Source organism: Oncorhynchus gorbuscha, linkage group LG23 (assembly GCF_021184085.1).
Source record: "Oncorhynchus gorbuscha isolate QuinsamMale2020 ecotype Even-year linkage group LG23, OgorEven_v1.0, whole genome shotgun sequence".
In the NCBI taxonomy this organism is placed as follows: domain Eukaryota; kingdom Metazoa; phylum Chordata; class Actinopteri; order Salmoniformes; family Salmonidae; genus Oncorhynchus; species Oncorhynchus gorbuscha.
The window spans coordinates 46,690,389-46,718,269 of record NC_060195.1 but is presented as its reverse complement, the minus strand read 5'-3'; the positions used below and the strand labels follow the sequence as shown (position 1 = coordinate 46,718,269).

The window sequence follows — 27,881 nt, the reverse complement described above, 5'->3', positions numbered from 1 at the left end:
GTGTGTGTGTGTGTGTGTGTGTGTGTGTGTGTGTGTGTGTGTGTGTGTGTGTGTGTGTGTGTGTGTGTGTCATATCAGTGAGTTAGCTCCAGAGACTGTAGCCACAACAGATAGAGACCACTTAAGGAAATTTCACAGACACTGAATACACACTCTATCCAGTCCCATCCCCCTCCACCACAATGTTAGACAACTTCATCTTTCTTATAGGACAGGGGTCACCTGCCAGTGACCTGTTATCAATGGCCCTGGCACGCCCTCCAGACCTCGTTAATCTGTCATGATACTTTTATATCTGCTCAAATGGTTGTGTGGCGGTTAGCTTCATGTGATCTCTAATGGCCGACTTAGGTCTGTTGTGTTTTGGCAACGCATGAAATCTGTATGGGAGGATATCCATCGCCGAAAGCAGGTTGGTTGGTCTGGTCTGCATCAGTTCCTCTCACAGGTAGCAAAGCCTCTCATCCTCCTCTTCCACCAAACCCCTGGGAATAGAAGAGAGGAAAGGGAAGAGAGGAAAATGAAAACTGTAAGAAGGTCTGCTGAAACACACACACACACACACACACACACACACACACACACACACACACACACACACACACACACACACACACACACACACACACACACACACACACACACACACAGAGAGTTCTTCCACTTCAGCTAGGAGGACTTAGACTCAACATGGCTAGCCTCCATAGAAACATTGTCTGTTTTATTTACTTCTTAATAAGCCACTATGAAAGCATACCTATCGGAGTTACGGATATTGCTTTTCATATTATTGATTTCAACCAGATTGTTTAGATAAGATGTGAATTAGATCAGATGAATTACATCAGTTGTGCCTATTTTTCCTATTTCATTCATTATAGCCACCATATCAGGGCTAGGGGTCATCTCAATATGTGTTTAAACCTCTGCTTGTTCTTGTTGTGTCGTCTACCACTAAGACATTGTTTGTGTCCCAAATGGCACCTTATTCCCTATAGTGCACTACTTTTGACCAGAGCCCTATAGGCCCTGCTCACAGTCCGAGTTACACACGTAACACTGCAAGCAAGTGAATTGTCAACATTAAGACTCCGTCACTGGGGAGCTACAACAGCGGCGAGCATCTTGTCCAAATGGCTCAGTGTACATTTTACAGGCGAGACTCGTGTCATAAGGCTCTCTTCTGCAGACACATTTCCAAGGTGTGGAGAGAAGCTTTTTTTCCATTTCTTATTCATGCTGTTAAATCACAGATGACAAAACAGCCCTGTTAACAAGATGTTTAAAAGCGTTAAGCAATGTCGCACCCAGACCGTCTTGCCTGCCTGTGTCTTGACAAAGTGTTTGTGTGTGTATGTACATGTGTGTGCGTGTCTTGAGTCTATGTGGTGTGCGTCGTTGGAACAGTCTGTTCAGGAACCAGAGTGTTTAAAACATGCTACGGTGGGTTGCGTGGCTGCTGACATTAACAGGCTGGTGGATAAAGTGGCTTGGCAGAGACCCAGCCCACGGTCCTGACAGTGTGAGGTCCGCCCCACCCCCTGTCCATTCTAATGAGGAATTGTTTGAGGCTGCCTCTTCCTGAGCCGCAAGGAGGGGGCTCCCAAGGATCGGATGCGTAAGGAAGGGGAGTCCAAATGTAGGGGGGGTCAGCAAGGGCAAAGTGCATCACTCTACATACCAGGATGGCAGATGGTTGAGCGCACAGACAGACAGACACAACAGGAGGGAGGCATGACAGAAACACAAAAAAACGTCTTCAATAGGCACACCGGACAGGAAACTGCATCATGTTTTCTGGGGCTGTCGTAGGGTCTGTTTCCTGTGACCCCTGTTAACCTTGAATGTCAGGCCTTTGTTCTCAGGAATGTCTTAATATGGATATGGAGTTGCCCAGGTGACATGTCACACATACTACATGTTCACAGTGTAGGACTACACAAACATTGTGAACAAAATCGAAAATATCGCGTCATCTGAAGACGCCATTGTCATTGTAATACTACAGAGGCCTCTGTACACTCTTCTCAATTTACATCAACAACATAGCTCAGGCAATAGGAAGCTCTCTCATCCATTTATATGCAGATGATACAGTCTTCTACTCAGCCGGCCCCTCCCCGGATTTTGTTTTAAACGCCCTACAAGAAAGCTTTTTTAGTGTCCAACAAGCTTTCTCTGCCTTGTTCTGGACACCTCCAAAACAATGGTCATGTGGTTTGTTTAGAAGAACGCCCCTCTCCCCACAAGTGTGATTACCATCTCTGAGGGTTTAGAGCTTGAAGTAAGAGCGTCTGCTAAATGACTTAAATGTAATGTAATGTAATGTAGTCACCTCATACAAGTACTTGGGAGTATGGCTAGACGGTGCACTGTCCTTCTCTCAGCACATATCAAAAGCTGCAGGCTAAAGTTAAATTTGGTTTCCTCTATCGTAATCGCTCCTCCTTAACCCCAGCTGCCAAACTTGACCCTGATTCAGATGACCATCCTACCGATGCTAGATTACAGAGACGTCATTTATAGATCGGCAGATAAGGGTGCTCTCAAGCAGCTAGATGTTCTTTAGCATTCAGCCATCCGATTTGCCACCAGTGTTCCTTATAGGACACATCACTGCACTCTATAATCTTCCGTAAACTGGTAATCTCTGTATACATGTCGCAAGACCCACTGGTTGATGCTTATTTATAAAACCCTCTTAGGCCTCACTCCCCCCTATCTGAGATATCTACTGCAGCCCTCATCCTCCACATACAACACCCATTCTGTCAGTAACATTCTGATAAAGGTCCCCAAAGCACACACATCCCTGGGTCACTCCTCTTTTCAGTTCGCTGACTGGAACGAGCTGCAACAAACACTCAAACTGGACAGTTTAATCTCAATTTCTTCATTCAAAGACTCAATCATGGACATCATAGTGTCACAAGACATAGTTTCAGGATTATATTTTGAAAAATTAGCGTGAGCGACAACATTGCGTCAATGGTCAGCTGGTGGCTCTCAGAGTGATATGTGCGTAATAGACAAATGCGGCCATTGTTTCTCTCACTTCTACTAAGAAGCCAACTGACCCGGTTGATATATTATCGAATAGATATTTGAAAAACACCTTGAGGATTGATTATAAAAAAGGTTTGCCATGTTTTTGTCGATATTATGGATCTAATTTGGAATATTTTTCGGCGTTGTCGTGACCGCAGTTTCCGGTGGATTTGTCAACCAAACGTGAAGAACAAACGGAGGTATTTCGGCTATAAAAATGATCTTTATGGAACAAAATTAACATTTGCTCTCTAACTGGGAGTCTCGTCAGTGAAAACATCCAAAGATCATCAAAGGTAAACGTTTAATTTGATTGCTTTTCTGATATTCGTGACCAAGCTTCTTGCTGCTATCTGGACATAATGGTATGCTAGACTATCGATAAACTTACACAAATGCTTGTCTTGCTTTGGCTGTTAAGCATAATTTCAAAATCTGAGATGACAGGGTGATTAACAAAAGGCTAAGCTGTGTTTCACTCTATTTCACTTGTGATTTCATGAACATGAATATTTTCTAGTAATTTTTGTCCATTGCGTTATGCTAATTACTGTCAGTTGATGACAATTCTCCCGGATCCAGGATGGGTAGTCCCAAGAGTTAACACTGCTGTGCAGTCTTTTTCACTACTACATAAGCCATAAGCCCTGTAGGTTATCCATTGTTATGCATAGGGACATTTGGGTGAAATGTATCAATGTCTCGAGTATGGCGCTGGAGGGGATGGCTGCCATTTTACGGGCTCCTGACCAACTGTGCCATTTTGTTAGGTTTTTTTTCTACATTTTTGTAACTCATATTGTACATAATGTTGCTACCGTCTCTTGTGACCGAAAAGAGCTTCTGGACATCAGAACAGCGATTATTCACCTCGAACTGGAAAAAAACATTTTTTCTTTAAAGATTCCGATGTGAAGGATTTGCTTTGTCAAGACAAGACACAAATTCCCGTCATCAGCATGAAGACAGAGAAAAGGGGGGAGGAGTGCCTTGTAAGAATTCACCAATGAGTAAGTAAACCACCACTACTCTCTATATTATTGGCCAACGTGGAATCATTAGAAAATTAGCTAGACGATCTATGATTAAGACTACCCTACCAACGAACATTAAAAACTGTAATATCTTATGTTTCACCGAGGTGTGGCCAAACGACGACAGAGCTGGCTGGCTTCTCTGTGCATCAGCATGACAGAGCAGCTACATCTGGTAAGAAGAGGGTCGGGGGTGTGTGTCTATTTGTCAGTAACGATGGTGCACGATGTCTAATATTAAAGAAGTGTCGAGGTATTGCTTATGTAATACATATAATACCTCATGATAAACTGTAGACCACACTATCTACCAAGCAAGTTCTCATTTATACTATTCGTAGCCGTCTATTTACCACCACAAACCGATGCTGGCACTAAGACCGCACTCAATGAGCTGTACAAGGCTCATTGTACAAGGCCATAAGCATACGCTTCTGGAAAATGCACATCCAGAAGCGGTACTCCTAGTGGCCGGGGACTTTAATGCAGGCAAACTTAAATCTGTTTTACCTTATTTCTACCAGCATGTCAAATGTGCAACCAGAGGAGAAACCAGAGGAGGAAAAAAACATACAAAGCTCTCCCTCGCCATCCATTTGGCAAATCTGCCAATAATTCTATCCTCCTGATTCCTACTTAGAAATAAAAACTAAAGCAGAAAGTACCAGTGACTCGCTCAATACGGAAGTGGTCCGATTACACAGATGCTATGCTACAGGACTGTTTTCCTAGCACAGACTGGAATATGTTCCAGAATTCATCCAATGGAATTGAGGAGTATACCACCTCATTCACTAGCTTCATCAATAAGTGCATCGACGACGTCGTCCCCAGTGACCGTATGTACATTTCCAAACCAGAGCCATGGGTTAAAGGCAAAATCCACACTGCGCTAAAGGCTAGAGCTGCCGCTTTCAAGGAGAAAGACAATAATCCGGACGCTTATAAGAAATCCCGCTATGCCCTCAGATGAACTATCAAAAAGGCAAAGTGTCAATACAGGACTAAGTTTGAAAAATATTTTACAGACTACAAAAGGGAGACCCAGCCGCAAGCTACCCAGTGATTTAAGCCTACAAGAAGAGCTAAATGCTTTTATATGCGCTTCGAAGCAAGCAACACTGAAACATGCATGAGAGCACCAGCTGTTTGGGACAATTGTGTGATCACACTCTCCATGAGCAAGACCTTATAACAGGTCAATATTCACAAAGCCGTGGGGCCAGATGGAATACCAGGACGTGAACTCAAAGAACGCACGGGCCAACTGGCAAGTGTCTGCACTGACATTTTCAACTTCTTCCTGACCGAGTCTGTAATACCTACATGTTTCAAACAGACCACCATAGTCCCTGTGCCCAAGAAAGTGAAGGTAACCTGCCTAAATGATTACCGCCCCGTAGCACTCATATCGGTAGCCATGAAGTGCTTTGAAAGGTTATGGCTCACAACATCATCATGCCGGAAAACCTAGACCCACTCCAATTCACATACCACCCTAACAGATCCACAGATGACACCATTTTTAGTCACTCCACACTGCCCTTTCCCACCTGAACAAAAGGAACACCTATGTGAGAATGCTGTTAATTGACTACAGCTCAGAATTCAACACCATAGTGCACACAAATCTCATCACTAAGCTAAGGAACCTGAGACTAAACACCTCAATCTGCAACTGGATCCTGGACTTCCTGTCGGGATCCTGGACTTCCTGTAAAGGGTAAGCAACAACACACTGGGGCCCCTCAGCGCTGCATGCTCAGTCCCAGTCCCCTCATGTACTCCCTGTTCACCCATGACTACATGGCCAAGCGCGACTCCAACACCATCATTAAGTTTGCTGACGACACAGCAGTAGTAGGCCTGATTACCAACAGCGATGAGACAGTCTATAGAGAGGAGGTCAGAGACCTGATAGTGTGGCGCCAGGACAACAACCTCTCCATCAATGTGAGTAAGACAAAGGAGATGATCATGGATTACAGGAAAAGAAGGGCCGAACAGGTCTCCATTAACATCGACAGGGCTGAAATGGAGCGGGTCGAGAGTTTCAAGTTCCTTGGTGTCCACATCACCAACGAACTATCATGGTCCAAACACACCAAGACAGTTGTGAAGAGGGCACAACAAAACCTTTTCCCCCTCGGGAGACTGAAAAGATTTGGCATAGGTCCCCAGATCCTCAAAAAAGTTCTACAGCTGCATCCTGACCGGTTGCATCACCACCTGGTATGGCAACTACTCAGCATCTGACCCGTAAGGCGCTTGTGTGTACGGCCCAGAGCTTCCGGACATCCAGGACATATATACTAGGCGATGTCAGAGGAAGGTCCCAAAAATGTCAAAGATTCCAGTCACCCAAGTCATAGACTGTTCTCTCTGCTACCGCATGGCAAGTGGTACCGGAGCGCCAACTCTAGAACCAAAAGGTTCCATAACAGCTTCTACCCCAAGCAATAAGACTGCTGAAAAATTTATCAAATGGCCACCCGGACTATTTACACCCCCCCCCTTTGTTTTTACACTGCTGCTACTCGCTGTTAATTATCTACGCATAGTCACATTACAAATTTCCTCGACTTAACTGTAGTCCCGTACATTTACTCAGTACTGGTACGTCCTTATTATAGACTCGTTATTGTTATGTAATTCTCTTGTGTTACTTCTATATATATATATATATATTTAATTTCAATTTATTTAGTAATTATTTCATTAACTCAGTGGTGGGCATCATCAGAATAAACATCATCAGAATATAATTTTTTTAAACTATATTTTCCCACATATATGTATTAAATTATTCCCCAGAGTAAGAGTTATACTCTTCATTTCATAGCTTTCCTCTTGGTTGCACTGCTTCCAGCCCCAGGTGGAGATTTGGAGGGCTGGTCTTTATGTTAGATCTTTTATCCAATCATATTCAGCCATCATGTGTTGCCGGGGGTCTAAAATCTGCCCTCGGGCCTTCAGAATCAACAGTGCGGGCGCTTGTAGCTTAAAGTGAATGGAAATTAAAATTTTGTGTCAACCAATCAGCTTAAGAGTTGGCTATTGTACGCCTGCTGGCTGGCTCCAGTGTTACACAGGAGCCAGCTAGCAGGCGTAGTGCGTGCACGTCTTTTGATTGGATTACCAATATTGAGAGGCAGGTCCTATATGGGCAGGTCTATGCAAACCTCAGAACTAGGAAACTGAATTTGATAAACTAATTAATTTGCATACTACTAAGCTGTTTTTTTAACCCACAATGGCGGAAGGAGGAGAAGATATCGATTTGGTCGAGGATATAATTATAACGCCATTCTCAAGACAAACCTTTCAAGAAAAGTTAGACATTGTCAGGAGAGGTCGCCCGACGCCGACCCTACAAAGCCTGTCACAGGCGGGAAAGAGGTTAGTTCGCCACTTTCAGAGTTCCATCTAGGAGCGCTATCAATGGCTCACAGGCTCCGAGAAGCACTGCAAACTGTACTGCTGGGAATGCCTATTATTTGCAAGTGATAGATTTGGTGTTTGGAGCCACACTGGCTTTGCAAACTTGAGTTGTCTAACCAAGGCAGCAATGAGACATGGCTGGAAAACTTTTGGGGACACCCGAGTGGATCTACAGCTCAACGAACAAGCGCGCAGGGCAACAGGAGCTGCACAATGAAAAGGTATTGTACTCTTCCCCTGCAATTCTATGAATAAAAATGTCAATTTCAAGGTGACGCAATGCCTGGTTTTATACTGCGTTTCTGTCTAAATGTATAGTGTCTAGAGCCATGGCATCATAATGATGGTAATAAGAGGTGGATTAATTCGGGTGGGACTGTGTAGGACCTCACTGAAGGCCCAGCCCCCAGGCCCACGGCACGCCACTGCATTAACTCTATTTCTTGAACTGCATTGTTGGTTAAGGGCTTGTAAGTAAGCATTTCACGGTAAGGTTGTTGCGCATGTGAAAAATACAATTTGATTTGATAGGGCCCACCTGTAGGCAGCGATCTCGATTTCCCGGGCCATCTTCTGACCCAGCAGCTCCTCGTAGTCATCACATTGTTCCGTCATCTGGACCTGCAGCTCATGCTGCTGCCCCCGCATCTCCTCAAGACGACACTGAAGAGAAACGGAGAGATAATGGGCCACGTTCTAATAGCCGCACAAGCATACTACCACTTAGTATTAAGCCATGTATCTATGTATTGGACACATTCTAAGTGGTATGCTAGTGTGGTTATTGGAACAGAGCCATTGGGTTTATGGGATGGGTGGAGGTGGAAGTTATTGGAATAGAGCCATTGGGTTTATGGGATGGGTGGAGGTAGAGGTTGACCCTAACATCTGGTCTATGGTCTGATATTTAACTTTCTACCCTTAGGATTGAGGGTAGGGTAAACTGTTCATAGATCTGTGATTAGGGGCCGTGTCTATTTGGAGCAGAGATGGTGGGGTACTGTACTGGGGTCAGTTTAAGCTCGGTGTGGTCTGTCCCTCTTACCTCCAGCTCAAAGATCTCCTCCACATACGCTTCTCTCTTCATCTCAATCTCATCTTCCAGCTCCTCACCACACTTCTCCAGCTCTGCAAGCTCCTTTTCAAGCTCTGCAATCTATAAACACAGGTATAAACGCAAAAACACAGAAATTCAGGTACATGGTCAGAGGAAACATGAGATGCGTGACTTAATCTCTGCCAATGTCACACACATACAATCACACCTGGCTCCCTGCTGTCCACTGAACACATTTTTTTTTATTAAGTACTTTGTATCCGCTGCTTTTAAGGTATGTGTGTCCCCATAGGAGGCAGTGTTTTTGAAATTCTCTGTCTTTGTCATCTTTACTCGCACCTATAATCCCATACCTCTTTCACTCTATGGGGAGTTGAGTTGTAGCAGGGCGTTGCGCTCCCTCCTCCGAGAGGCGTACGTAACACCAACATGTAAAGTGTTTCATGAATTGAAATAAAAGATCGCAGAAGATGAGCATTTCTCCTTCGCAAAGATAATCCATCCACCTGACAGGTGTGGCATATCACGAAGCTGAATAAACATCATGATCATTACACAGGTGCAACTTGTGCTGGCGACAATAAAAGACCACTCTAAAATGTGCAGTTTTTGTCACACAACACAATACCACAGATGTCTAAAGTGTTGAGGGAGCGTGCAATTGGCATGCTGATTGCAGGAATGTCCACTAGAGCTGTTGCCAGAGAATTTAATGTTGATTTCTCTACCATAAGCCACCTCTAACATTTTAGAGAATTTGCAGACCACGTGTATGGCGTCATGTTGGCTGATGTCAACGTTGTGAACAGAGTGCCCCATGGTGGCAGTGGGGTTATGGTATTGGCAGGCTTAAGCTACGGACAACAAATGCAATTGCATTTTATCGATGGCAATTTGAACGCACAGAAATACCATGAAAGGTATCTATGACCAACAGATTGCATATCTGTATTTCCAGTCATGTGAAATCTATAGACTAGGGCCTTAATGCATTTATTTCAATTGACCGATTTCCTCGTGTTGTTCCTGCATGTTGCGTTTATATTTTTTGTCCAGAGAAGTTAAACAATTAGCTGTCAGAGACGGATGAGGATACGCCCTAAATGGCACTCGATTCTCTATATAGTGCATTACTTTTGTCATCTGGTCAAAAGTAGTGAACTACATATGGAGCCATCTGGCAGACGGCCCCAGTCAACTAGGTCTCTCTCTCTCCCTCCCCTGGTCGGATGCCCTGCGTGTGGGCAGGGGGGGTTGGGTGTGTGTCATCCCCATCAATGCATGTTCTACTCTATTATACACACCTCTAAGCTGAGCCTGATTTCACTGCAAGGTTGTTTGTTTGGTCAAGTTGTGTCTCAGTGAGAAACCAGAACTGGGACATCCATCATGGCCGGTGAGAGATAGATTAAGGGAGGGGAGAAAGACAGGCGGGGACGTGTCCATCAGACTAGGCCCAGGCTAGGCAGAGCGAGGGCTCGCGTGCTGCACATTAAGGGAAGAGGAGACGGTGTTATGAGAGTGCGACTGCGGTTACAGAGGGGGCCTGTTTATTTAAAGACCACAACCTCGGTAATGGGAACCAAACCTCCATGTTTGTTGTGGAAATGGAGGTGTCGGCTGTGGTCCGACCACTGATGATTACGGTGGAGCGAGCAGTTAAGCCAGTTACTGTCGATTTAAGTCATTGACTGATTCTGTTAAGTGTGGATTCTTGAATGATAGATGAACTGCAATGGGAAGTTCCAGCATTTCCTTGAATACTGTAAACTTGAGTGAATCATTGAGTTTTGGGTTGGCTGGAGACTAATTCTTGAAAGACATTCTACCATTTTATCAATAAAGCCTCTCTGTTGTGTGTTTCTTTTTCTCTAGGACACGGGGATGGGTGATATATGATGTTCTATTTCCATTGTTCAGTTTGGGGTTGGAGTCTCTGGAGACACAGAGGAGGAATGTGTGAAGTTTTAAGAAGTTGATGATGAAGAAGAGAGAGTACTGTGAAAAGTCTGTCTAATAATATGAGAGAGAGAGAGAGAGAGAGAGAGAGAGAGAGAGAGAGAGAGAGAGAGAGAGAGAGAGAGAAAAACGCTAGAGAAGTCACTCATTGAGAACTCCTGAGGAGTGAACTGCCTTTCTCTCCCTAAACTTTACTGTCTGTGGGAAGAAGCCATACATTTTCTACAATTCCTCTTGATTTCGTGGCTGATGTTTGATGCTGAACTCATGGTGGGGCTGGCTTTTCTGAGGAGATGTCTGAGAACTGTGAATTTAGTGGAAGGAAAGTTTACGGGAGAGAAAGAAACTTGAGAAACAGTCAAAATCAGCAGGTAGTGATTGTCTGAGAAAAAGTAGGTGAATGCCAGAGAGAGAGATAACGGTTCCTCACCAGTTTCTTCAGTTCGCTGACGTCCGTTATCTGGCCAACGCCTGTGACCCCCGCAGGTCTGGCCACCGTCAGCTCCTTTCCAGCTCCAATGGCGACAACAGCACCAGCAACAACCGCACCAGTTTCCCTGCACTCACACTGGAAACATAACATAACACTAGTTGATAGAGATTCCCTTAAATTACTTTCCAGGGGGGGGGGGTAGCCACAAGTACAATAACCACAAGTAGATATTTCAGTCTTACGGTCGTTGTTTAGAAATGCAGTATGCGTGGGTTATTCATGTGCAATGAAGTCCTTATGTAGATACACTTCCAGTAAAGTGTTAACCTTTCCCCCATAAAGGGAATGGTGAAGAGGCACAACTTTAGACAGCAAACGAGTGGCAACAAGGGCTCACAGGTGTGTCAGAGTCATCCAGCAATCACAATCACACTTCAATCCCAATGGCAATCATTTGGGGATGGAGACAATTGCACCTTGTAAGACACTAATGGAGGCCAGGCCCAGACAACAAGCTGTCCAGCTGGCAATGAACGAGGGAAGGAGGAGGGGAGGATGAAGTGGGAAGGAGAGTAAGTCTCTGGGTTAGAGAGACTAAGAACTGTGGTCAATTTCAACTAGTTCTCACAGTCTCACATCCGAATTAAACATTCATCCATGTTTTGCAAACGTCAAATTTCGAAGTAGTTGCAAATGTCAAATTTCAAAGTGTGTAAGGTTAAGTTTAGGAATTAACTTCTAATGTTTAAGGTTAGGGCTACGTTTAGGAATTAACTTTGAATGTTAAAGGTTAGGGTTAAGTTTAGGCAGTCCGAAACCTTAAAGTTTCTATCGCTGGATTAGATAGCTGGAGTAGATGCTCACACCCAACCACCATCCCTGTCCACCATGGTCTCGCAAAACCAAAACTTACTTGACGGTAACAGCACACACTGTTGCCCATAGTGGGCGGTTTCCAGGTCATCTTTTGACATCCACAGACAAATGGACATCAACTATTGACTAATCACAGGTAACCTGGCTGGAAATTTAGCCCAAAGCCTTTTCACATACACATGCACTCACACACACCGCCTAGGGGCCTGGGAAGGAGCCCAGGGGTCTGATTACGAACGCGACCTCGCTTGGGGGGGGCAGACATCCCCGACCCGGGACCCTATGGTGGGTCAGACCCCCCTGGAGAGCAAGGTTGACCCCAGCAGAGCACCTCTAGCTTGTAACACACTCACACAAACTCTCTTTCTGTAAAACACACCAACATAGACACACCAACGCAAGACACAGAGGGACAAAGTGGGTCTGTACTGGTATGCGGCAGCACCTCCGAATCTAAGGTTCGCCTCCAGTGTTATGTCAAGAGGAAAAGAAAACAAGCGGGCACGTCCCTCTGCGATGTGAGAAGGCTCATATTTAGCCAGACGGTTTGGGGAAGAAAGGGGTAGCCGGTGAGTGCACTGTCAGGAGTTACATTGACGGGTGTGTGTGTTCTGTGTTCTGTTTTTGTGACATGCACATTGTGTGTATGCTCCAGACTCTGTACCTGGATGGTCTCAGCCAGCTGGCTGTAGTTCTCCTTGATATCTATGAGGGCTGACTTGATGTCAGGGTTGCAGAACTCCAGGACTCCTCTCCCTGCTGCAGCTGGACCCTCTACAGGGGCCACCATGTTCTGAACCGTCTGCAGACACACACACACACACACACACACACACACACACACACACACACACACACACACACACACACACACACACACACACACACACACACACACACACACACACACACACACACACACACAATTAAGTAAGTGGATAACAACATTAAGCCCCCACCGTGTACGTTTTCAGGTCACAATACCTAAAACTCCATTATTAACCTCCATGCATCTATCATAGCAGAATGAAGTGCTGGAGAAATACCAAAGCACCTTGACCCTCATCTAATTTTTCCTCGACATGTGTAACGGCGTCCGATTCATCAGGAGAATAGGTGTTTGGAAATGCCTGATAATAATAGCAGTTAATAAAACAAAGGGGGACTTCTGTTTTCATTTGGTATTGAGCTGGTGCTGTGAGTTATTCAGTGCAGGGAGTTATCGAGCATGTCCCTGAGGGAGTGTGTTAAACGTAGCCGGCCAGCCGAGTGGCCGGGATTCACAGAGGAGAAAAAAAAAACTGAGTGATGGAACTGCCTCGCTTTCTCCCTCTCTCACTGCTCCCAGTTTCTTTTCTCTCTGCCTCGGCCTCTCCTACCGCCTCAGCCTCTCCCATCTTCTTTTCTGCTGTCTCCCTCTGCCCCTCTCCCTCTGATATTGCATTAACACCCCTACTCTTATGAATTGCCATGGGATCTTTAGTGACCACAGAGAGTCAGGACACCCATTTAATGTCCCATCCGAAAGACTGCACCCGACACAGGGCAATGTCCCCAATCACTGCCCTGGTGCATTGGAATATTTTTCTTAGACCAGAGGAAAGGGAGCCCTTGCAGGGACCAACCAGGACCAATCCTGCTTAGCTTCAGAAGCAAGCCATCAGTGGGATGCAGGGCGGTAATGCTGCTGAGATTGCCCTGTGTAGGGTGCCGTCTTTCGGGTGGGACGATAAACGAGTGCCTTTCTGTGGTCACTAAAGGTCCCATGGCATTTATGGTAAGAGTAGGGGTGTTAACCCCAGTGTCCTGGCTAAATTCCCAATCTGGCCCTCATACCATCATGACCCCCTAATCATCCCCAGCTTCCAATTGGCTCATTCATCCCTCCTCCTCTCCCCTGTATCTATTCTCCAAGTTGTGCTGTAAATGAGAATCTGTTCAGTCAACTTACCTGGTAAAATGGAAAATAAATAAAACGATTGGTCTATAAACTCATTTACCACCTGGTGATGTCACCGGGCAAGCTAAAACAGACATTTCCGGTGGTCTTTTCAAACACTAAAAGGGCATTATTATTTTCACGATTTCACAGTATTATTCCAACCTCCAACAATACATTTCACTGCACCTATCCGGTGTTTGTGACAATAAATGTAAAACAAATTATATAGCGTGGAAATATATAGAAAACACAGGTCAATTATGTTTTTGACTGCACTAGGCCTTTAAAGATATGTGGGTTTTTGGTAATGAAATTACAAGGCACACGGCGATATTTATTAAAATAACAGGAAAGGAAAATCATTTCTCCAAAACAAAATATAAGTGTTGATATTAGTTGGCAGAGGTCTTTACCTCAACTTGTGTGTTGATGTATTTCTAATACCCGTTAAGACTTTTTGTTTGCAGATGTTTTCCCCCCCTTTCCCTCTGTTTGACCAGAAATTAAAGCCAATACTTGATATGCTCTTGTGAACTTCACATGTTAGAAATTTCCTTCAACAACTGGTCATATCACCTGTGAGATCTATCCTTGGCAAGGCTTATTCTGGCTCTACCCTGCTTTGCTCTAATCCTGTCCCAGTACCACAATTGTTCCTCGTAAAATAACTACTGTTCATGGTAAAAACCTGGTCAACAAGGTGGCCGGGGTCATCTGAACCCGTGTTGCCCCCCCGGCAAACCCTAATGGGAATCTCTCCAAAACCTGCCCTTGTCTGGAGTTTAGTGGCTTTGGCTAAACAGAAAAGCTTGCTGCTTGTGTAAATGTGGTGGTTCAGCAAACCTTGCCAGAGATCTGAAGACTCAGTGGGTAAACAGTCTATTGGCATGCATGAAATATGGGTTCAAACCCAGTCACACATGTAAGTAATGACTCAGAGACCCATTGAGTAGTATACTTTTCCTCATGTGTGTACTAATACTGTGGGATAATCAATGTTTGCCATCCAGCCATATCTAGGATATGTCCCTTCTCTCTTACCGTCTCATGCTGTGCCTCCATGTGAGCCAGTTGTTCCTCATAGATGTTCACCTGCTCCCTCAGGGCCAGACAGTCTGTGGTCACTACATCCACTTCCTACAAAGGGGTGACAGACAGCCAGGTCAATAGAAAACCGAAAGCACTCGTATGTTGAAAGCTCCCGCTTGTCTTTTGATAGACTAGATGTCATTTTCACAAGATTGCTTACACCAGTGTTTCCCAAACTGGGTGCTGGGGGCCCAAAGCGGTGCACCTGTTTGTTTTTGCCCCCGCACTAAGATGCTTGGTTCAACTAATCAACTCGGCATTAAGCCTTTAGTTGAATCAGGTGTGTTTGTGCTCGGGCAAAAGTGAAAATGTCTACCCCTTTGGGTCCCTGGAACCATAATTGGGAAACACTGGCTTGCACCAATCCAATCCTTTAATATCTACACTGAACAACATAAAAATGCAACATGCAACCATTTCAAATATTTTACTGAGTTACAGTTCATAACAAGAAAGTCAATTGCAATAAATTCATTCAGCCCTAATCTTCCACATGACTGGGAATACAGATATGCATCTGTTGGTCACAGATACCTTAAAAAAAAGGTAGGGGCCTGGATCCGGAAACCAGTCAGTATCTGGTGTGACCACCATTTGCAGCGCAACACGTCTCCTTCACATGGAGTTGATCAGGCTGTTGAGTGTGGCCTGTGGAACATTGTCCCACTCCTCTTCAACGGCTGTGTGAAGTTGCTGGATATTGGCGGGAACTGGAATATGCGGTCATACACGTCGATCCAGAGTATCCCAAACTTGCTCAAATGGGTGACATCTCTGGTGAGTATGCAGTCCATGGAAGAACCTTGACATTTTCAACGTTCAGCAATTGTGTACAGATCCTTGTGACATGGAGCCTTGCATTGTCATGCTGAAACATGAAGTGATGGTGTCGGACGAATGGCAAGACAATGGGGCTCAGGATCTCATCACGGTCTCTCTGTGCATTCAAATTGCCATCGATAAAATGAAATTGTGTTTGTTGTCAGTAGCTTATGCCTGCCCATACCATAACCCCACCGCCATCATGGCGCACACTGTTCACAATGTTGACATCAGTAAACCAGTTACGACGCCGAACTGCAATCAGGGAGGGGCAAGGGCTAGGGGGGGTAAGGGGTAGGGAGGAGGGTAAGGGGCTAGGGGTGGTAAGGAGTAGGGAGGGGGTAAGGGCTAGGGGGTAAGGGGTAGGGAGGAGGGTAAGGGGCTAGGGGTGGTAAGGGGTAGGGAGGGGGTAAGGGCTAGGGGAGGTAAAGGGTAGGGAGGAGGGTAAGGGCTAGGGGAGGTAAGGGGTAGGGAGGAGGGTAAGGGGATAGGGGTGGTAAAGGGGTAGGGAGGGGGTAAGGGCTAGGGGGGTAAGGGGTAGGGAGGAGGGTAAGGGGCTAGGCGTGGTAAGGGGTAGGGAGGGCAAAGGGTGTAAGGGGTAGGGGTGGTAGGGAGGAGGGTAAGGGGCTAGGCATGGTAAGGGGTAGGGAGGGGGTAAGGGCTAGGGATTAGGGGTGGTAGGGAGGAGGGTAATGGGCAGGGGGCTAGGCGTGGTAAGGGGTAGGGAGGAGGTAGGGGCTAGGGGTCGATTTGAATTTCAGAACAAAAGTACCATGACACACTATTTCCTCAACCAGCAGGTAGCTAGACAACGCAATGCAGAGGAAGAGGGGCTAATTAGCTAAAAATGCCTTCATCCTCGATTCCATTCAGCGGCAGGGTTTATCCAGCCCTTTTAAGTGCCTGATTAATTGGTGATGAATTCAATTACTCCTGGTGCTAGCATTTGTGTATGTGAATGCAAAACGGGTAGGGTCCAATGGTGGAACCTTCCTGCTGTGGCTGCCTGAACACATGGGTCCCTGATGGACGTCACACATAAGGCAAGCGGTCTGTTACTGTTATCTCTGGGCAAACACAAGGCCGTAAATTGGAGAGTCCTGCACTCACAGTCTATGGACTGTAAAGACCAAAGAAATCCCCCCTAGATCACCCTTCTCTTCTCTTGTTCCTCATCCATCGCGTCAGGCTAGCTGTGCTTTATAGCACCGTCTTCTGCTTTGGATTTGGATGAGAACCAGCCAGCTCCTCCAGCCTTCTTCCACTGTGGGAAGCCTTGGTGGGAGCCTGCTGAACCTTTTAAACACTATAAGCCTCAGCCCCAGATAAAAGCTCAAAAGAACACTCCGAGAATTGGCTGGCACCGAGGCGGACAGACAGACCATGGAGTTTGTCCAAGATGTGGGCAGCTTTACCACAAAACACAAACAGGCTTAATCAATAGCTAATGGCAAGGCTGGATTTTAAATACCCAGCCATGCCTTGTTTTAAGCCTCTTCCAAAGTCTGTCTGCTTGCCTACTGAGAAAGACTGCAGCCTCCTCTCGTGGAGCTGCTTCCAACACCCGGTTCACAATCACATACAATCTCTCCTCTCCCTGCCGGTTTCTGTTGGTTTGTTTGCCACCCGACTCTAAGCACTCTCCACGCTCCAGCTGCTTTCCAATCGGAGCCAGAATCTGAGCCAGCCAGCAGCATTACTGCAACCGACTACATTACAGTCCGTATTGCATCTGTATAGGAGAAATTAAAGACTGAATGACTCAATAAGGAGACACGTCAACGGCCTCTCCCACATCTGGGCCGGCAGTGGGGTATTGGGCTGTGACGGCAGGGACATGTGTGGTGTGGTAGGCAGTGAGGGAATGGGATAGTAAGGGTTTGTTAGGACTGGGGTTTTGTGGTTGTGTTGTGGCCACCGGCCCAGACTGTAGGACTGATAATTAATCAACACCCTGTGGGTAGAGATACAGAGGAGCAGCAGGGCTATGCTGAGCCACACAGCTTATCAAATTCGTTTTTTTGAATCGTAGAGAATAAAACAGTGTTGGCAAATCATGGCAATAGTGCCGTCTAGTGGTAGTTTTACATTAGTACAGTCAGTTTATTAGTGCTCCTAAAGAGATTTTGACCTTCTTTGACTATTTAGATCATTCAGGCTGCTTTCCACCCTTCCTTGCCTATTTGCAATCTTTCATTTTGAGTAATGAACAAACTGGGCAAATTGGGTGTAATAGTTGAGCTACCACAAGTTAGATCTATGTCTATGTACAGGTTCTAGATTGAAGGTAGCACACACACACACAAAGTCTACTTATTGTCAGAGAATAAAAGACCAACGAAGACACCAGTTCAACACAATTGCTAAACAGTGACACCAAAATGACACAGGAAGCGAGATCATTACCAGGCCAACGTCTTCCTGTTCCAGTTGGACGAGGGTCCTCTGCTGAACGGTCTCCTCATACTGCTCCTGCAGACACTCCAGCTCTCTCCTCAGCTCCTCCACATCAAACAGGCTCTGGTCCTGGACACACACAATGACTTATCAGTCTGGCACTGGTAAGTAATGGTAATGGTCTGTGACAATGGCTACCTGTCAATTTGGCAGCCCGCGTGCCTCTCTGATTCAGAGGGGTAGGGTTAAATGCGGAAGACACATTTAAGTTGAATGCATTCAGTTGTACAACTGACTAGGTATACCCTCTTTCCATCTGCACAGTGGCTGTACATATAGACGCTCACGCTGACACATACACACTCACATTCGTTCGCACACACACTACTTATCTGTCACGGGAACCAACCACCATTAAACAACAGGTTCCTTTTCTCCTAGCATTCGTGTGACATGAATGCCTCCACTCTGCTGCGTTGTTAATATGTACCCTCTCCTTGCGCAGTCTCTCCATCACGGCGTCCAGGCTGTATTCAGGGACAGCTACGGTTGTGGAGGTGGTCTGTTGGCCGGTCAACCTCTCCTCCAGCTCACAGATCTGGGCCTCCAGAGACTCATTGTCCTCCTCAAAGCAGCGTGCCTATAGGGCGCACACAGCATGTACAAATGGTATGGGAATGTACATGAATGTTAAGAGTTGCAAAATTCTGGTAATTTTCCCATAATTCCCAGTTTTTCCAGAAATCCCAGTTTGACTATTAGAATTCATGCTTATTCCTTTCTTGATTGCGGGAATATTCCAAGTGTGATTTCTGGAAAATCTGGGAATTCGGGGAAGGTTACCAGAATTTTTGGTCCTTGGACCATCTGTGTAGAATAGACTTGGGTCAAATGCATAAGAAATACCTTTGAACTTTTGGGACTATCCCATTGGTTCTACTGTATTTGTTGGTCACTCTAAAATCGAGCACAGTGCTCAAGTTAGTGTTCATTGTGACCCTTAGGTGTCAAGTTTATATAACCTTATAGAACCTTAGAAGAAAGTTTCAAGGGTTGAATCCATCCAGGGCTCACCATGTTGATGAGGGCGACAAAGCGATCATTTAGGGCGGCAATGATGCTGCGGTCTTTAGCGAATCGGACCAGACTCTCCTTATTGAGCATCTTGGCAGCCACAAAGTCCAGCTGGACACACGCACACTCCTCAGCAGCCGCACCCCTGTGGGAGACACACAGCTTATGAGATGCCTGAGTTTGTATAAAGAGAGAGAGAGACACACTAGCACAATACATTTCACAAAAGTATAAGCATCAGTTTTGTGCATGTACATAGAAAATCAAAGATAGCAATCCCTAAAAAGTCTTTAATGCATAGCATTGCTGCCCCACCCAAATTATATCTGTGTAAATGAACACAACCGAGGGGAATATATCATCATTATCTGATGGAAGTTTTTTTTTTAAAGGCATTTGTCAACACCCTTCAAACTTTTCCCTTGGGACAGACAACTAACGTAACAAAATGTGCGTAACTAACACTAAACACACAATAGCCAATTGGGGGACATGCAAAGCTACCACACACACATGTGCTTGCAATTCAATGAAATAAATATTTAGAAATACTTAAGGAGTGAAAGGAAACAAACATCTGGTCCCTAGGATGTTGCTGCCTGGTCCCACAGATGTTGTCGGACACGTTCTAGTTTTAATCTAAGCAGTCCCCCAAGAAGAAAGGACACTAGCTTGCCGGCCTGTGGTACACCATAGTAAACCATCCTCAGTGCACAGGGTGTTCTCCATAAAGCCATTTCCAGTGCTCCATACGCATGTTGAGTCATGTTTGATAGAGCTTACCGTAGCAAAACATTTTGTGACAGAAAACATAAATCCTTGAGTTTAGGTAGTACCTCCACATTTCACCCAGTTTCTAAATGCTTCCCCACCCCCCTACTGAACAGGACCCAGGCCCCCTAAGCCATGAAGAGGTGAGGGGGCTACCAAGAAACCACACACTGACCTGGCCTTGACCGCTGAGGAGCGGTACTGCCCTCCACAGCCTCCGCCGGACCGTCCATTCCGACTCCACTGCTCCTCAAACTGCCGGCGGTAGGACGACACTCTCAGCATGGCCATGGCTGATACTGGGACACGTACTGCAGGCTGGGGCTACAGTAACAAATAATGGCAAACGGATGACAGTGAGTCCAGTTTGAGGACTTTATACATGGAGATGAAGGGGAATGTTGCATCCAGGCGATGGATCTCTCACGGCCCGCTGACTGGACTAACTATAGGGGCTCACACCAACAGCTGGCCATTTCACACGGAGCAGACAAGTCGGCCATAGCAACGATGTCACCATATTGTTTATCTGATTCTTAGGATTTCCAAAAAAAAAAAGGGGGGGGCTGTAATTACTTAAGAGTATCATATGTGAACAATTGGGTATTTCGTAGGAAAAATGTTCAAACAATGGATGTTCTTTGTACGTTATTTTATTTCCGTTAAATAAATTAAAAGTACCACACAAAATATACATTGAAAACAGTTGTGCAAGTCTTCCTTTGCATATGTAGCATTATTACTAGACAGACCATTACGAAACTTGAGGCATGAAGAGGAGCAGAGCGCATAAGCCAACACATGAATACACAGACAGGCGCCAGATGAAGAGAAATAAGGAAACATGAATGTGGATTTCTCTCCCAAATATGACTATTCAGTCCTGGCTATCCCTCCTCAGCTTGGGTTGGCCTTATTTCTGATGTAAAAGCTTTGTGTTGTGAATGAGATGAAAAGACCAGATTTCCTGTTCCTCCTCTTTTGACTCAGAGACAACCGGAAGGACAAATCCATCCAGGGCCAGCCATGGTTCGGCCAAGCTAAGCAAAGCGCTTAAGTCTATGACAACTCTGAGGAACACTAAAAAGCATGCCTGGCCCATTTTAGAAATATACTGTATGGGATGATTGCAGCGAGGCACAGAAATGTACACAAGGCCCACTCCACTCAAACTCATTTCAGGTACAGAGCGAACACTGACATAGAAACCGCTAAGTGCTTTGATTAACAAACTATCAGTGTTATAGCTATAAGATTATGTAACATACTGAAACAAAGGCTTCCGTCTCAGAACGCATTTTCTGGTGTAGCAATGCCTGTTAAAGTGAATGCACCAATTTGTAAGTCGCTCTGGATAAGAGCGTCTGCTAAATGACTTAAATGTAAATGTAAATGACGAAGTACAGGCTTATCTGGCAAGAAGGTCGGTGTGTTAGCTATAATGTTATTTAACCCATTGAAACACTGTTTGAAATGTATTCATTAGCCTGGACCTGTAGTAGGCAAATCAATACTCGATGTCATACCTTAGCATGGATGACAACAATAGAGGGGTTGGCTACACCACATACAGTGTACGGAACCAGGCTAGTCTTGAAGTGTCTGTTGACTAAGCAACAGGCTTTTCTGGCATGATTAGTTGACTGGAGACTTACGCCAGGGCTACAGCTCCAGTGGAAACGGGCGTCATATACCAACCGTGTCACATAACCGGCCTGTAAAGTGCCAGCCAGGAGACATTTTGACATATGACTTCTAAAATGACTGGACAGTGTCAAACACAGGGAGGAAACACTGTTGAAATTGCACAGCATTGGAGTTCCCCATTTCATAACCATAACAAGATCCACGACAGTATTTGGGGAAAAACATTTCCTTTGTGGCCCAGAAAAGAGAATCTGTCTGGAAAACAGTTTCCGTTTCTCAGGGTGTAATGAACAACTAAATCCTGTTCAACCTGCACTGCAAAAAATGCTTAGTGACTGAAAAAACTAACCGTGTTTCCGAAATGGCACCCTTATATAATGCAGTGCTTTGGATCAGAGCTCTGGTCTAAAGTGGAGCACTATAAAGGGAATAGGCGGCTATTTGGGACACACAGACAGCAAAACAGGACATTATATGGTCTCAATATACTGCGGGAGACAAAGTGACAAAAAATACCCTTGCATGAGCACACAAGCCCAAAACAATGACGCTCTAAATCGGCATGAAGGCAGATAGTGATGCTGAAGCAAAGAAAAAAAAAACTAAATGAGGACATGGCAGACATTGAAAAACGACTGTACCACCTGCACATACATTTTGAAAACAAGAACACATAGTTTGCACCAGCATAGTAAGAGTTGACAAGCAGAGTCGAACATCGTGGACAATGGGGACAGGAGGACTATTTACAACAGTTAAGACACCGATACCGTAGAGGTGTTCTCTCTGATGTTCTGTAGGACTGGTTTCTGGGACTCAGATTAAAAGCCTACTCTTGAACTCTGGGTCTGAAAAACTGGCCCATAAAAATGGCAAATAAATGCAGGCATGATGACTGATCACTCTATTGTGAAGTTAGTGTGACGGGTTCAATGTACTCTCACTGATATTGAACGACACGTTTCAGAACGGCAGAAGCAAAAAGGTGAGTTTGAACAACCACGGGCAGTTAAACAATACAGAAAATGTGGTCTCTTAAAACAATTATGAAGGTGAAATAAACTATAGAAGATGGTGAAAAAAAAGTCATGTAAGAAAAAGAGAGAATAAATAACATTGGTTTAAAGGACAGCCCACTGATCGTTCTAACATCTCCCAATATCACAGAATCACTGTCTACTGATGGTTTTGAATAGTTCACCCCGAGAGTAGTATCCATCGGATAGCTGCAATTCAAATCTTCTGGACGACCACCTGTGTGGTCCATCTTTAGTGTCATGGACTAACGGATCATCATTATCTTAGTATCTATGGGTTCGTACGTACATACATACATAATACATTACACACATACATACACACATATTGTATTTTCATTCAGAGTTCAGATTAGGTATAGGGAGTCATTTTGGCATGGAACATGTTATATGAAGCATTGGGGTCTTGGGGGTTGCCTGGGGGGGGTGAATCCATAGACAGGGCATTCAGGTCTCCTGGTACAGCAAAAAGTGCAGAGAGGCATCAGTCAGTTCACTGTCACTCCAACACCTAATCTGCAGCTACACTATGAGCAGAGGTGAAAACTATGGTGATGGTTGTGAGTGACTGAAGCACAGAACTACAAAGGCTGGGGCAATTGGTAAGAGCCTGTGATAAAAGAGAGGGTCCCATATAACTACACTGTTTGTTCTCCCACCACAGGATCCAACACACTTCCCCTAAGGGCCAGGGGGCGTCAGGGGAGTCACACCATGGTCCCCACACACATGCCTTGTGTGCACCAAAACTCCACTCTTATAACAGTTATCAAAAGGTCCAGCCTGGAGGATGTCTGAGCCCTAACCCCTGACTCTTAACCCCTCACTCGTCGTCCCCTCCCGTGAGGAAGCCCAGCATGAAGATGACGGCTCTCTGTCGGTCCTGCGGGGTCTGTCGGCCCACCATTTTGGGCGGGGGCCTGATGAGCAAGCTGGCAAAGAGGGTAGCTGGCATGGGGCACAGTGGAGGAGACAGAGAGGTAGAGGAAGATGTTAGAAACAGGAGTTTGGATCCGTTTCCTTTCAATTCAGTGAATTCCAGTTCCTGAATATTTATTTTCAATTCTAAACTTTAGAATTTCATTTCCAGAATTGAAGTGGTATTGACCCTGAATTTGGGTTGTGTTCAGTAGAGAGGATACATGTTGAAATGGAGTCAAGTGGGGACAAACTATTCTACCTGAACATGTCCAATAAGAACACTGATATTTGCATTCTGTTGTTAAATGTTTTCCTACATTGAACCCTAGTGAACTCAACCTCAGAAAGCGAATGTGAGAGAATGTGGCCATGGGGAACTGACCTATGAGGTTGGCAGTGAGGTTGTTGTTGTGGGCGTATTTCAGCAGCTCCTTGAGGAAGGCCATCAGGTAGCGGAACACGTTGCGGTGAGCCCGGGGCAGCTGGGAGATCAACTGTCAAAACAGCCCAGAGAAAAGACAAATGAGAACCCCTACCAGACCCTTCTAGAACATCGATGACAAACTATGTCTCATGGTGTGCAATGACCATATGAGCTTTTAACGATTCAATAGAAGTCAATGACTCCTACTTGTATCCATTAGGATTCATATGGTATCAAACACATACATTTTTATGTGGAAATATGTACACAATGCACCTGTTTGCAGAGGCGGCTGTCGTGGGAGCAGTCCAGGCTGCGCTGGTAGAGCTCGTAACACACCACTGGCTCAGGCAGAGCTTCCAGAAATATCAGCAGGGCCTCGGCCACAGAGTGGTTACAACCAGCTGACACACACACAGTCGGGGAATAACACACAGATTTGGGGCCCGAGGGTCAGTGTGCGTGTTTGAACCACATTGCTGTGCAGAATCACCCTCAAAATGGTTACCCATTATGTGATGAATAGCAATCTTGTGCCTCTCTTTGCTCAAACTGATCCTCTCAAACACACTGGTTGTGTGTGTGTGTGTGTGTGTGTGTGTGTGTGTGTGTGTGTGTGTGTGTGTGTGTGTGTGTGTGTGTGTGTGTGTGTGTGTGTGTGTGTGTGTGTGTGTGTGTGTGTGTGTGTGTGTGTGTGTGTGTGTGTGTGTGTGTGTGTGTGTGTGTGTGTGTGTGTGCGCATGTATGGGCAGGAACACTGATGATAGGGAGAATTGCACACCATAAAAATAAAATAAAACACACATCATTTTTCATTCACATGGCAAATCTACGTAGCATATGTCATGAATGTAGCATCTCCTAATACTACCACCCCATGCACATTGGCAGCAGTCTGTGTATAGCAGCTGCTTTATCACAGTGACCCATATAGCTGTGTGGCATCTCAGTCACAGTCTCCCGTTACAGGGCTGGGCCTACTAGTGGATCTGGGCCAAAGGGTTTGGAATGACTTGGGACATATGAGCAAAGGATACGGATGGAGTCAGGAATGCTGGTGTCCAGGCAATCAATGATACTCTGCAGCTCCTCCTGCAGGCCCGGAGTCTGGAACAGGTCCTCCTGGAATAATGGTAAGGAGTTTACTGCCATTTTGTTTTTCCTTGGAATAAGGGTAGGTTAGAAGACAATTTAGAGGCTGAGACGCTAAGTCTAGAATAGTGCTTGGAAAGGTTAGCCTGGAATACAAAAACAAAATGTTGTGCTGTTTCGCTCCGTCCAAACAGAATCATTGACGTGACAATAGTGAAATGGAGCGATATTCCGTTTGGATTCCAGACGGAATCCCTTACTATCCTCTCACCTGTTGGCAGGACTTGGTAAAGAGGTGGTTCACCAGCAGCCACACCTCCTTGGGGATTTTTAAAGGCTTGTCCTCCGTGCCAGCACTGTCCACCATAAGGAAGCTCATCTTGGACTTCTCCTGAAGTAACACACACAACCACAAGATGTCAGAAACATAGATAATATACTGAGAGCCCCCCGCTAGATGTCAGAAACATATATACTATACTGAGAGAATACCATAAGATACTGAGAGCCCCCCGCTAGATGTCAGAAACATAGATAATATACTGAGAGCCCCCCGCTAGATGTCAGAAACATACATAATATACTGAGAGCCCCCCGCTAGATGTCAGAAACATATATACTATACTGAGAGAACACCATAAGATGTCAGAAACATATATACTATACTGAGAGAACACCATAAGATGTCAGAAACATAGATAATATACTGAGAACACCATAAGATGTCAGAAACATAGATAATATACTGAGAACACCACAAGATGTCAGAAACATAAATACTAGACCGACAGAACACACACAACCACAGCATGTCAATGGCATACTATACCATAATGACAACACACACACTCACAGTATACTGAAGAAAATAGTTGGCATTTCAGCGCAACTTTCAGGCCAAAAAAGACTGGTCGTCAGAGCATAAGCATACCAGATTCTGACACAAAGTCTCTGTTAGTAATGTGACTGAAACCAGCTTTACCCGGTCGATTCATAAACTTATGAACTGCTTAATTCCCTAGGGAGGATTTGGTTAGATTCATCCTTAGACATTTTTAAAGTATCCCATTTATCAAAATGTTGATTCCATTCCAAAGATGATCCCACATGGCACATTGCCTGCCATTATAGGTATAGGGAACATAGAGCGGATTAACGCAAGGGTTGGATGTCGGGTCGGCTTGTAGGAGAGCCATCTGACTGGAAGCGGATCACATTGTTTTGTGTCTAGCTGCAAATGGATCCCTGAGAACTAGGGAGTCGAGCCAAAAATAACCACTGGCAATGGGGGGTCACACACACACGAATGGGACACAGTGATAGCCTACAGAGCCATATACAACATCAAGAGCTAGAGAGCCTCTCAAAGTGTTACTGTTAAGCGTCTAGGAGTGCAGCTTCTACAAGAGATGTAGCCTAGGCTATGGTTAGATGACCAGAAAAAGGCTTTTACAGAACTCAAATACATCAGGCCCTGGATGTTGATTGGGGGGGGCTTTTCCCACTGGTGCTACCAATTTTTTCAGTTGATGGCACCAGCAATTGATTTGGTCGCACCAATGTTTTTACCTGACCAGTGTCCCATAATGTACCTTCATTCCATAGAACCAGGCTAAAAGACGAGCCAGCTTTTAAAGTAACATGCCATTGCAGGGCTCGACATTCTGGTCAGTGACAACTGAATGCTACTGGCCTGAATGAAAAGAACACTGGCCTGGGAAAGCAGATGATGCTCACATTACTTAAATGTTATATTTAATTTGAGGGCTGAGCAAATACCCCATTTCTCGGGATACCCAGACTCCTTGCTCCATCCAAACGCTACGCCACGGACGTTAGTTTCTTCACTGTAATTAGTCTGGATCGGAGTACTTCCCCAAGCCTTTACCGAATGCGAACACATTCGGGGCCATCTTATTGGTAGACACCGATGGGTTGGGCCAGAGACCGAACACACGTGGGTAAACTGGCAGTTTGACAATTCCTCATTGGATCTGATACGAAGATTGGATAGGAGACGATCCAATTGCTGAATAATTTGTTTTGTACAAACACCCCTCGTCACCACAAACGACTTAAATAACGGTGCAATTTCAAAAAGGGTGTTTTTGTTAGAGATTTTTAAGTCACTCCACAGTTCAAGAGCCCTTTTTATATTTTGGTAAAGTTGGTTTTATTTTTCTAGGTTTCTGGTTTTCACTATCAAAAAAACTACAAAAACTGGATGTTCTAAATTAACAAAAACGCTTAAACCACATCAGGAGACCAATTTTGAGGTCAGGAAACAAAAAAAATTATAATAACTTGTAAAAAATTGGAGGGATTATTAGGTGGCCATGATGGTATGAGGGCCATATTGGGAATTTAGCCAGGAAACCGGGGTTCACACCCCTACTCTTACGATAAGTGCCATGGGACCTTTAGTGACCACAGAGTCAGGACATCCATTTAAAGTCCCATCCGAAAGAGAGCACCCTACACAGGGTAATGTCCTCAACCACTGCCCTGGGGCATTGGGATGTTATTTTAGACCAGAGGAAAGAGTGCCTCTTAATGACCTTACAACACCACTTCCAGCAGCATCTGGTGTCCCACCTATTGACCGACCAGGGCCAACCCTGCTTAGCTTCAAAAGAAAGCCAGACGTGGGAAGCAGGGCAGTATGCTGCTGGCCCACCATAACACGTTAACTAGCTAGCTAACTTAGCTGGTCCATTGTTGCCTATGCGAGGACGTGAGGCTAGCAAGCATTTTTAGCTAGGTAGCCTATGACAACAAAAACTAAAATCCATAGACCATGAAAGAGGATGGCATTGG

The 27,881-nt window shown here is 45.2% G+C and overlaps 2 protein-coding genes across 5 annotated transcripts in view; both read right to left on the bottom strand.

Annotated features, from left to right (window-relative positions):
* Window positions 1-8: 8 nt before the first annotated feature.
* On the bottom strand, window positions 9-20,328 carry vimr2 (vimentin-related 2). Its single transcript, XM_046323339.1, has 10 exons — window positions 20,119-20,328; window positions 19,173-19,317; window positions 18,589-18,738; window positions 18,108-18,227; window positions 14,832-14,927; window positions 12,513-12,650; window positions 10,970-11,107; window positions 8,569-8,679; window positions 8,062-8,186; window positions 9-485 (listed from the first exon to the last, which is right to left on the bottom strand). Exons 1-10 carry the CDS (start codon window positions 20,232-20,234, stop codon window positions 443-445), a joined length of 1,182 nt encoding a protein of 393 aa, XP_046179295.1. The 5' UTR covers window positions 20,235-20,328; the 3' UTR covers window positions 9-442.
* Window positions 20,329-20,578: 250 nt separating this feature from the next.
* The window catches only part of ocrl (OCRL inositol polyphosphate-5-phosphatase), a 39,728-nt gene continuing 32,425 nt past the window's right edge, over window positions 20,579-27,881 (bottom strand). For all 4 annotated transcript variants that reach the window (XM_046323017.1, XM_046323020.1, XM_046323019.1 and 1 more), the window contains 5 exons: window positions 25,336-25,455; window positions 25,010-25,094; window positions 24,249-24,376; window positions 23,931-24,042; window positions 20,579-23,575 (listed from right to left, as the gene is read on the bottom strand). In XM_046323017.1, the coding sequence (XP_046178973.1) occupies window positions 23,451-23,575; window positions 23,931-24,042; window positions 24,249-24,376; window positions 25,010-25,094; window positions 25,336-25,455 (570 nt within the window). In that variant the 3' untranslated portion in view covers window positions 20,579-23,450. The remainder of the gene's footprint in view (window positions 23,576-23,930; window positions 24,043-24,248; window positions 24,377-25,009; window positions 25,095-25,335; window positions 25,456-27,881) is intronic.

What these genes read in the sequence shown, in the direction of transcription:
- vimr2 (XM_046323339.1), bottom strand. Translation starts at nt 20,234, where the DNA reads ATGGCCATGCTGAGAGTGTCGTCCTACCGCCGGCAGTTTGAGGAGCAG. An exon ending in AACAGGAAGACGTTGGCCTG is followed by an intron (nt 14,928 to 18,107) that starts GTAATGATCTCG and finishes ACCCCTTTGTAG; the next exon opens with GAAGTGGATGTAGTGACCAC. An exon ending in TGGAGGCACAGCATGAGACG is followed by an intron (nt 12,651 to 14,831) that starts GTAAGAGAGAAG and finishes GTGTGTCTGCAG; the next exon opens with ACGGTTCAGAACATGGTGGC.